This window comes from Lucilia sericata, unplaced genomic scaffold (assembly GCF_015586225.1).
Source record: "Lucilia sericata isolate MDLA Ls3-8-SP2 unplaced genomic scaffold, ASM1558622v1 Contig000701F_arrow, whole genome shotgun sequence".
In the NCBI taxonomy this organism is placed as follows: domain Eukaryota; kingdom Metazoa; phylum Arthropoda; class Insecta; order Diptera; family Calliphoridae; genus Lucilia; species Lucilia sericata.
Genome location: NW_023994704.1, coordinates 219,245 through 230,736, shown reverse-complemented (window position 1 = coordinate 230,736; position 11,492 = coordinate 219,245). Strand labels below are relative to the sequence as shown.

General features: G+C 31.7%; 2 protein-coding genes across 6 annotated transcripts in view; one reads left to right on the top strand and one right to left on the bottom strand.

Annotated features, from left to right (window-relative positions):
* Window positions 1-585: 585 nt before the first annotated feature.
* LOC119607527 (tetraspanin-6-like) lies at window positions 586-7,958 on the top strand. The gene is made up of 5 exons (XM_037961479.1): window positions 586-850; window positions 929-1,117; window positions 1,308-1,484; window positions 5,619-5,744; window positions 7,778-7,958. Exons 1-5 carry the CDS (start codon window positions 770-772, stop codon window positions 7,931-7,933), a joined length of 729 nt encoding a protein of 242 aa, XP_037817407.1. The 5' UTR covers window positions 586-769; the 3' UTR covers window positions 7,934-7,958.
* Window positions 7,959-7,972: 14 nt separating this feature from the next.
* LOC119607526 (G-protein coupled receptor Mth2) overlaps window positions 7,973-11,492 on the bottom strand; it is a 29,725-nt gene continuing 26,205 nt past the window's right edge. For 4 of the 5 annotated variants that reach the window (XM_037961473.1, XM_037961474.1, XM_037961476.1 and 1 more), the window contains 2 exons: window positions 11,047-11,433; window positions 10,822-10,982 (listed from right to left, as the gene is read on the bottom strand). In XM_037961473.1, coding sequence (XP_037817401.1) covers window positions 10,822-10,982; window positions 11,047-11,433 — 548 coding nt within the window. Of the gene's footprint in view, window positions 10,983-11,046; window positions 11,434-11,492 lie in introns of all 5 variants that reach the window. The other variant, XM_037961478.1, reaches the window with a different exon arrangement.

Genomic DNA, 11,492 nt, shown 5'->3' with positions numbered 1-11,492 from the left:
TCAATGACAAATTTTATTCAGCTAAGTATTGATGAAATCAATAATTATCAATGGATTTTTATACCTGCCCTCGTATAGTTTGTTGTGGTTACTCTAACAAAAAACAAACGATAATTTCTTAGATGTTATCAACATTAAAGTAAAATTTTCATACTTAGATTTTACCTTAAAATCTTGCTATTTTTTTGCAATATATATTTTAACAGTTTCCATAATGAAATTGTACTTTAACGTTAAGAAAGAAATTAGGTCTATTGTTAGCAAGTTTATTACCTGTTACCGTTTTGAAAACATACAAATATTGTTTTTCTTGTGTTGAAATGAGGCAGAATTTATATTTATTTGTTATTTTTTCTAGATTTACTACGGGTGTACGTGCATGTGCGATTTTAAATAAATATAAGTGTAAATACATATCAATCTACATATGAGTACAAACAAATAAACATAAATATATAGTAGAGTAGAGTATGTGTTTGTTCATTCTTATCATCAATGTTCTTGAATAGATCATTGATCAGCTCAAAAAAAAAAACAAAAACAAAAATGTATTGAATTGAATGCAAGCAAAGCAGTGGCAGCAGAAGCATCAGTGTGTGTAGTATATTTTTAAAAAATGCAGATTTTTAAAATAGTCTTTAAGTGAAGCGAGTCTGGAGCAGAAGAGATTCGTTAAGAGTGCAGTATTGTTTTGTGTTAATAAATTAAAAAGAAATTTAAAATTCTGTGTTTGTTTTACTTTAAAATTTTATTAAATAAAAGAAAAAATATGAATTATTACAATAACGATCGTTATGTTTCATATCCCTGTGTACGAGCTTTACTTATGCTCTTTAATATAGCATTTTGGGTAATGGGAGCTGATCATAAATCTATATATTTAAGAGAAATAACTAAGCAAAACTAATAATGTGTTTGTATTTGTCAGATATCTGGTTTATCGTTAATATGGATTGGCATATGGATGCAAACCGATTTTCAAAATTATCTACAAATCAATTCAGCCTATTCGGATCAAGCCCCCTATGTTTTGCTGATAATCGGTGCTGTAATAGTGTTTGTAAGCTCTTTGGCTTGCTCTTGTATTGTCAAAGTACAATCATCAATGTTAGTTGTTGTAAGTAATTGAAATAGTATCTGTTACTAAATACTTTTACTTAATACCTCCTGGGAAATACTTACTTTATGGTTCTACAAAACTTTGACTTAGTAACATTAAAGATTATAGTTTAAAAATACTTACGTTTTCTATTGTTTGGTTTTATTTTTAATTAATTGTTTCTTCATTTTTTATTTTCTACTATTAGTATGGTGGTTTTTTGATAACAATGCTATTTTCGTTAATTTCGTTATCTGTCTATGTCTACACTTATAAAGATGAATTATTGGACGGCGTCTCGAGTGGCATTAGCAATCAGATTGAAAATTATGATCATCAACATCCCGGGAATTCTGCCAACATAATGGATTTCATTCAAAGAAATGTAAGTACAATTTATAAATATTAAGATTCTTATTCATAAGCTTTTATCAAATCAATTTTTCATACAAAATTTGTTCTATAAACCTCTGATAAATGTTTAGGAATAAGAATAGAATATTTGAATGAAAAAATAATATAAGTAGAATTGTTTTTTTTTTAATTAAAGTAAAAACACTCCATTTTTGTGTTTAATGGTATACGCACAATTGGGACGAACGACGAATTTCGTATAGCACGACGAACTAGTCGACAAAAATTCGTTGCGTAAATTCGTCGAATGGAACACAATCAAATTATTCGTACTGCGAATTCGTTTCAAAATTTGTTTGTTCGAAATTGGAAAAAGTAAGAAAATGGAACAAAAATTATATTTTTGTGAATCTCCACGATTTTGAGATAATTTTAATTTTTTAATTTTATTCGAACATTATTTCGAAATTAGAAAATGTAAGAAATTGGTCTCGAAAAGAACTAAAATTATATTTTTGTGAATATTCCCAATTTTGAGATTATTTTAACAGCTTCAAAATTTTTTCGAACATTATTTCGAATTTTCAAACTTTATTTTAAATATTTCAACATAGCATTGTAGTGTCATCAAGTGACTCCATACTGCCAAATTTCAGACAATTCGGGCCACGAGAACTGGTTTTAATGGCTTTAAAAATTTTTCGAACTTAATTTCGAATTTTCGAAAATTTTATTTTTAGTTTTTATGACCCAGAGATTATTTTAAGAGCATAAAAAATTTTTCGAACATAACATCGAATTTTCGAATATAATTTCAAATATTTGAACATAATATTGTATTGTCATTAGCCGTACTCACAACCGCCAAATTTCAGTAAATTCGGGCTACCGGAATTGGTTTTAAAACAATTTTCCCCAATTAATTCGTCGTTCGTCTGCGTAAGAAATAGAAATAAACCTATCGCATAGTTCGTTACGTACGACGAATTTCGTCATACGCAATAATTGTGTACATTTTCATATATCCAAGTGTGTTCTATTTCTGACGACGAATATTCGTTCCGAAAAAATCGTCGTTCGTCCCAATTGTGCGTATACTATAAAGGCAAATGGTAATGTTATTTGCATACGATAAAATCCCAAGTATTAACTTTAAATGTAGGTCAAAATAAATATACTCAAGAAATGCAGTAGAGAACAGGAAAAAACGTTTATTTCTGTCAGTAAAACTGGTTTTAAGTTCAATATTATAAACAAATTAAATTACACAGGCCGACAAATTTTTAACCCAGATTCCAAAGTATACTTTTCTTAAGGATTGTATGTTTGCCCTTTTTGAGACGTTTTAACTTTACGAATACAACTTTATTTAAAAGATGTTGTATGCCATGTAGAAGCCCATTTTGTCAGCTATAAAATAAAGTTTTAACATCCTTTTGAATTGTTTTAAAATCTGTTGTAGTTGTTGAGATATTTTCCGCCGAAGTTGACGGACGGACAGACATCGTTAAGTCGAATCAAAAAGTGATTTTCAGTCAATTGGAACATTGTCTGATAGATGTGGATCCCATATTTTTATTCGTTATAAACAATATTTACAAAACATGATACTCTCCTCACTATAGTAGTTCAGGTTATGAAAACCATGAATATACCAAAAACTATGAGTTCTTAATTTTTAGATGAGGATTTCTTAAAGAATAAAGAAGATTGTCAAATATTAAGTCTTTATTGAAAGTTCTATTGGAGCTGTTATAACGTCTCAAAAAGGGTTGGCGCCATATTTATTCTAATTCAATTTACACATTGCTCGGACTTCTACCTGGAAGCTTGTGTTATGATTAGGTAAACGATGGTATATTTCTGTTTCTGGGTCTTCAGTATAGAACCCCAGGCCCACTTCTACCGATTTAGAGCCATGCGTGTAACAGCGGATTCCTACTGGTATTTGCTCTAATGTTCCGTTTGGCCAAGACATTCGATCTGGTATCAGCGTTTCAAAGTCCGATGATTGTGTATAACCTTCTAATGTGTCCAGTATCCTAAAGTAAAGAGCCGTTCGGCTATAAGCGACGCTTCATATCTTAAATATTTTTCAATGGGTGGAATATCTAGAAACGTTTCCAGAGCCTTGGTTGAAGTAGTCAACAATACACCACTTATACCCAAGCAGCATGTACGTTAAACTCCCTGTAGTAGTTTGATATTACATTTATTGTTCAAAGCAGTCCACCAGATTATTGAAGAATAAGCTAGAATTAGTCTAATTACACTTTTATAAGGCCAATTTGTCATAGTAGGACTAAGACCCTATAGTTCTCCTACAAATCCCCCAGCACCTTGTTGATCCTATCCTCTATATGATGTCTCCATTTAAATTTCCGGTCAAGGATTACACCTAAGTACTTAACTTTGTCTGTATTTCTTGTGAAAAGACAGATTTCCGTCTTCGCCGGGTTAACATTGAGGCCTCTCGGTTGAGCCCAGCTCAAGGCCGTATTCAGAGTCTCCTCAGCTCTTCTACACAAATAATTTGGATTTTTTCTCTTTAAAAGTATTACGACATCGTCTTCGTAGCAGACAATTATAAATCCTTTCTCGGTTAGGGTCCTTAGGAGGCTATTAATCGTGGTTACCCAGAGTTAAGGTGACAAAATGCCACACTGTGGTATACCGCGATATACCATTTGCCTCATAGTTATATCGTACATCTCGCAGCTTATCCATCTGTTCCTTAGCTTGTAGTTGATCCTGTTACGGAGCACCCAGTCAACATAAAACTGCTCTAGGGATTGGATAAGAGTAACAGTGCACGTTATGAAGGTGCCTTTTATGTCAATGCATATGTATACAGTTAGCTATCGAAGGTTTCACCTATGTAGTGGAAAACTTCGTTTAAAACGCTTTTCACCGATCGTCCCTTTACATAAGTATGCTACTTATATTTAAGGTCATTGTCTGGTATACCGGTTTTAAGCATACTATCCACTATCCATTCCAAGGTTTTAAGTAGGAAGGATGTAAGGCTTATCGGTCGATAGGACTTAGGTGTCGCATAGCTAGGTTTCCAGACAAACAGATGTACGGAAACCAGTCCCGCCTCCATCTGCAAAAGTGCCGGAAAAATGCCATCCGTCCCAGCAGCTTTAGCAAAACTCTTGATTGCCCCTTTAACCATATCAGCCTCCCCTTCCTCCAACATCGGTTCATCAAAGTTATTCGATATAAAGGGTGGGATATGAGAGTCTATTAGGTGTTTCATTGTCTCCTCCATATCCTCCAGCCTCCTCCCCGTATTATCGATTATAGATTCCGGTTGGACATGAGTTTTGGATAGTTTTTTATCTTCGATACGTCATTTACGCTATCTACCTGTTCAAAGAAAAGTTTCCAGGAGTCTCGTTTGGCTTTTCGAATAATTTTTTTTTTTTTATTCACCAAGTTTACTACGATACTCATCCCTGTATACTGCGGTCTTTTTACGCCGTGCCCGATTAAATAGTTTGTGAAGTGTATTCTCAAGGTTCCGGATCTCCCCAGGTATCCAGGGTTTCTCCTGGGCAGATCTCCGCTCTCGCAGAGGGCAGCTATCCTCGAACGATTCAACCAGGGCCCTTGTGAAAGTTTATTCTTTGGCGTTTATCAGCGCAGAAAAGTTGGAAATTTACATGATTTAATCCATTTATGCCCATTACCTAAGGCAAACATTAAAAAATTTACTATAATGCTTTCGATTATCATTTTGAAATATGTATGTATGTATGAACGTTTTAAAGAAATTCAACTTAATTTCATATCAGTCCCACTGAATGATTGTGGTACGCGAATTCGAAAAACAAAAGACTTCTATAATCGCTTATAAAAATTTTATATTTGTAAACATGCATGTCAATCTAAGTCCGAAATTTTCTGATTTAACAAATAGCAACGCCATAATTGTTAATTTAAAATAAATAAACATTTAATTCTATAGGAGAGTTCAACGACTAACTGATATAAGAATAAGATAGGCAAGGAGCAATTTTAATAACAATTAATTTTAATTAAATGCTATAAACAATGTGTTTTTTATTTCCAAAATTTTATATTAAAAATGCTAAAAACACCTCAAGGAGATTCCATATTATTTTAATCAAATAAATTTTGAATTTTTTTTCAATTTCAGCTACAATGTTGCGGCAATGAAAGTTTCCTTGACTGGCCACAAAATTCCATACCATCGTCTTGCTTCCGATCTCAGCGAATGAGTGTTCACAAAACAACTACAGATGCCAATAATGTTTATGAAATTGTAAGTTATTTAAACTATTAAAACCCTTTTTATACCCTCCACCACCATCAGTGGTGATAGAGGGTATATATAACTTTGTCATTCCGTGTGTAACACCAAGAAATATTCATCTGAGACCCAACAAAGTATATATATTCTGGGTCCTTATCAAATTCTGAGTCGATTTAGCTATGTCCGTCTGTCCGTCTGTCCGTCTGTCTGTCTGTCTGCCTAAAACACGCTCACGTTAAAACGAAGCAAAGGAAGTAAACCAAATTCACCGAAAATATTCATTGTTGTCCTAAGCAGTTTGGTATTGAAAATGAGCAAAATCGGTTCACATCGGGAAGAGTTATGAATCAAAATTTAAAACAACCTCGAAAAAAATAAGCATTTTTTACATATTCTGATGTAATTTTCTCGCAAACCATGCAAGATAAATTCATGAAAATCACCATACATAAGTCTCTACATGAGAGCTTGATCCCTGCTGTAAATTTCCAGGATCGGTCCACAATTTCATATACCTCCCATACAAAAGTACATATTCCCAGAAAATGGGTTTTTTGTTAATAACTTCCGTCACAATGTCGATATCTTCACAAAATTTTACATACTAAAATTTTGTGTCAATAGAATTCATTCAAAGGAAATATTTTCTGGATCGGTCCATAATTGGACATAGCTCCCATACAAGGTCCCCTCCCGAAAATCACTTAAACGCACATAATTCATTAATAAATTAAGATATTCATATAGAATTTGGTACAAGTATTGCTTATATGCACAAAAATATTACTGTGAAAATTTTTTCCGATCGGTCCATAATTGGCCATAGCTCCCATACAAGGTCCCCTCCCGAAAATCACTTAAAACCACATAACTCATTAGTTAATGAAGATATCCATATAAAATTTGGTACAAGTATTGCTTATGTGCACAAAAATATTCCTGTTAAATTGTTTTCCTATCGGTCCATAATTGATCACATCTCCCATACAAGATCCCTTTCAGAAAAACACTTAAAGGCACATAGCTCATTGCCTAATAGTGATACCCATTAAATATTTGGCATAAATACTATTTTTGTACACATAAATGTTATTTCAAAATTTTTTCACGATCGGTCCATCCTTGGTCATAGCTCCCATACAAGGTTCCTTCCCGAAAATCACTTAAACGCACATAACTCATTACCAAATATTGGTATCCATACATTTAGCAAAAATATTGATCTTATATACATAAATTATACGATCGGTCCATATTTGGTCATAGCTCTCATACTCAGAAAATCACTTAAATGCACAATATTCATTACCAAATAATGATATAGATACAGAATTTTGAAATTTTGTCTTTGTATACATAATTGGTCATAGCTCCCATACAAATAAAGCTATTGATACAAAATTTGGCACAAATACTAGTTTTGTATACAAAAATTCTATTTCAAGATTTTTTCACGATCGGTTCATAATATGGGTGCGATCGGTCCCATACAAGTTTCCCTTCAGAAAATCACATAAACACTCCTAACTTATTACAAAATTACGATATAGATACAAAATTTGACTGAAATATAGCTCTTATGTACAGAAATTTTGCTTAATTTTTTACGATCGGTCTATAATTGGTCATATCTCCAATACTAGGTCCTGCCTTTAAAAGCGCTTTAACCGTATTTAACTAGTTGCAATATCAATTTGTGTAGAACAAAATTATATATATGTATTTTAAAAATCCTTAAATCTTTCACACACACGCATACATGCAAATTACTAAATATCGCTAAGCGCTATTAAGATATAAAGAAAATGGCGTTTGTAATGTTTAATAAATCTTGGAATTGTAATAGATTTAAGCTGTTTAAATTTGGGATTTTTTCTATTTAAGACATGAGAAAACTTATTTCTGCAAATATTTGATCAATTAGAAAAGTATTAATATAAAAGTAGCTGGTGGAGGGTATTTAAGATTCGGCTCAGCCGAATATAGCACTCTAACTTGTTAACTATTTAATTTAACAATAATTGGTTTTATTATCATTGCAGGGTTGCCAATATAAATTGCGAAGTTTAATCAATAACAATTTTACAACGGTGGGCGTTGCCACCTCAGCGATTGCATTGTTTCCTCTTTTCGGATCAATATTATCGCTCGGTTTGTCGATGATGTACAATAAAGGAGGATACGAAATTATTATATAATAAATATAGTTTTATTAAAACACAATTGAACACTTCTTGTTTTTTTCTTTCTTTATTATTAGCATTTATTTCGATTTTGTTTTAAGCTTATTCTTAGGCATAGATGAAGGTGATTGCGGCATGATTTTGTGTGTAAAATGTTTTAGAGAACATTTAACTAAATAAAATATACATACTAAAGCGAGCTTAAAAGTTAAAAAAAAATCTGAGTTATCACATTCCGTTCTATATGAGGGAATATACACCATCTAGATTCTTAATTATTCAACTTGAAGATGAACTAACATTTAAAGTTCGCTTTTGTATGGAGTCTATATGTCAATTATTAAAAAGTTTTAATAAAGTCTCGAAATTTTCATTAAACTATTAACTTTTCTTGTTGTATATAAATTTGGACTTAATCGATCTTAAATAAATATTTGTAAAACATAAATTAGTATTTCATATAATACTGTTTAGCTTGCTTTATCATTAAGCGATATTGATAGAAAAATATTTTACTTTAATACATACAGTGGAGTTAAAAAGGTAAAATTATGATATTAAATTAAAGATAAATAAAAGCCTCAAATGATAAACAAATTTTTTAATCAATATATAGAAAAATCTTATTCTGTATAAGTTTTCCGGGAATTTGTATACAGATTTTAAAGAGTTAACCTGGGGAAGATAACAAAGACCACAAGAAACGGCAAACCACAAATATCCTAAGGGGTAACTCTAACGAGAAGCCTTCTCAAAATGAACAAGTTTGTGGTTAGTATGATGGAACTTATTCTAAGTGGACACACAGGTTTAGGGATACAATTATACAACATTGAATGAGATGATTCAGACGATGATAGAGCATGAAATTCAGGAATAGTTTCATTGTCATTTCCAGTCTTTCAAAGGAATTCACATATCTTAGGAGATATGTATATGATTCGTTCCTCACGAACACTGATTAGAAAAGTCCAGAAAATTGAGTTTCTTATATCTTTATAGATTTTGGCATTGGATCAGCATAACCTGAGTTTTTCTAGCAGAATTTCCTTAAACGACTAAAATAGGCGGTCCATATCCTTGGACCGCGAAATTGTCAGTCTAGGTATGTGATTGGGTCTCCAAATTCGTTATTAGACAGAACCTGCCAATATTCCATTCCATCCACTGAAATCATCTTAAATAGATTCTTTTTGTTCGAAACTAGATCTAGCAGAAACTTCGGAGATCCTAAAATTAACTTGATCAAGTTTATTAAAAACTAATGCCGGGATAAACGGTATTCTCAACTTAACTAAACTTTTATTTAGGATGAGAGTGCTAAAACTTTTACTATTTACTCTGATCCGAAGTACGACAGTGGAATTTAAAGAACAATAAAATCTAACAAAATTCGTATATATGGACCTCACACACAGCTTTTTAACTTCAGAACTTGGTCACACGATTGTCAGATCTTACAAAGTTGTCCGAAAATTGTTCAGTAAATGTCTAACAACAATTTGAACTTAAAATTTTCGTCTTGCAACCTTGACAGAAAATGCATTGTCAGTATATTGTAAAATTATAATATTGTCAGACATCTGACAATCGTATAAACACATTATGTTACCATTGTCAGATAATTGTCTGACAATTTTTTATACCAGGTGTGTTAATTTTATGTATCTGATAATGGAATCATTGTCAGATAAATGTTTTCTTTTTTCAGGACATGGTCAGGTCAGACGTTTGTCAGGTCTTACAATATTGTCAGAAAAATGTTCAGCAAATATCTGACAACAATGTGAACTTACAATTTTTGTCTTGCAACCTTGACAGAAAAAGCATTGTCAGTATATTGTAAATGAATAATATTGTAAGACATCTAACAACCGTGTAAACACATTACGTCTCCATTACTAGATAATTCTCTGACAAGTTTTATTATCAGATGTGTTAATTTTATGTATCTGATAATGGAATCATTTTCAGATAAATGTTTTCTTTTTAACTTCAGAACATGGTTACACGGTTGTCAGATCATACAATATTGGTAGAAAAATGTTCAGTTAATGTCTAACAACAGTGTGAACTTACAATTTTTGTCTTGCAACCTTGACAGAGAAAGCATAGTCAGTATATTGTAAAACAATAATATTGTCAGACAACTGACAATCGTATAAACACATTATTTTGCCATTGGCAGATAATTGTAAGGTAATTGTGTGACAATTTTTAAAATAGGATCTGGCAACTTTTGGCATACAACAATCTGACAACAGTGTGAACTGACAATTTTTGTTGACAGATAAATATATTGTCTGCCAGACAAAATGTAAGATTTTTAAATATCGTCTGAACTTATAATTTACATTATAAGATCTAACAACCGAGTGTACATAGCTTTAACATACAACTATGGACACTGTAATCATATTTTAGTTGGATATTGTGTTCAATACAAATGATAACAGCAAACAAGTATAGGTTTGTCAGAATCAATTTTATAACTATGGATGCTACATAATATTTAGTAAGAGCAATATACAGCAATTTCTATCATACGCTTGTGGTAACTACATATGTAGACATATATCTGAGGATTACTTTAATAAGTAGAAAACCAATTCAAAATCTTCTTTGTAATGTATAGAGAATAAATATTAGAAAAATGTATCCCTAGACTATGTAGAACTTATTATTTAAAGCAAATGTTTAACTTAAAATGTAAACGAATTCAATTTCACTGTTCTCAAAATGATGAAATAAGGAAAATATGAAACAAAAATAAATAACAAATGATAGATACATAAATGCAAGCATATTTAAAACTAAAAACAATTAAAATGAACAAAATATACAGTAATAATAATGATAAGTATTTACAAAAGCATATGTAGAAACTTAGACTGTCATCAAGTCTACATAGTCGGCATACGGCGTGCTGCATTTGGGCTCAATAGTGTAGTGTTGCCATCGATAGCATTAAGACGTGTCATCGATATATTATTTTGAGTATAAGTGGAATGAGTAGCACCTGTACCAATTGGACCATTCTTCATTGATTCACTCGTTCGTAAACCTAATTAATAGAATGTTATTAAAATCAGTATTGCCAATTGCAAGTAATTTTAACTGTTTCTTACCAACTTTCTCCAAAACCGAATACCATACTCGTTTTTTAAATACGAATATAAAGAATACAAACACACCGAGTAAAACATTAAACGAATCACTAATGGCCCAAAAGAAAATCTTTTTGTGATCGTAAAATACAATACTCAAAAGCTCGAGGAACCATGTAATACCCATTACCACAAACAATTTCGTATTCATGGCAAATCTGGCCTTATCCACAAAGAAACGTCTTTTCAGCACCGGTTTCTCATTATTCGAACTTTGCATGCGAAAGATTTCACGTTTAACACGATTACAATAGCGCAACGTTAATATGAAGAGAATAAAATTGATGAGAAATAATAAGCCAATGGGACCGGAGAAAAATAATAGATTTGCCGAACCCGGAGAATCATCTGGAACAAAAGAAAAATGTGAATTCAAGTAAATACTCGTTTAATAGGTTTGTTAGTTA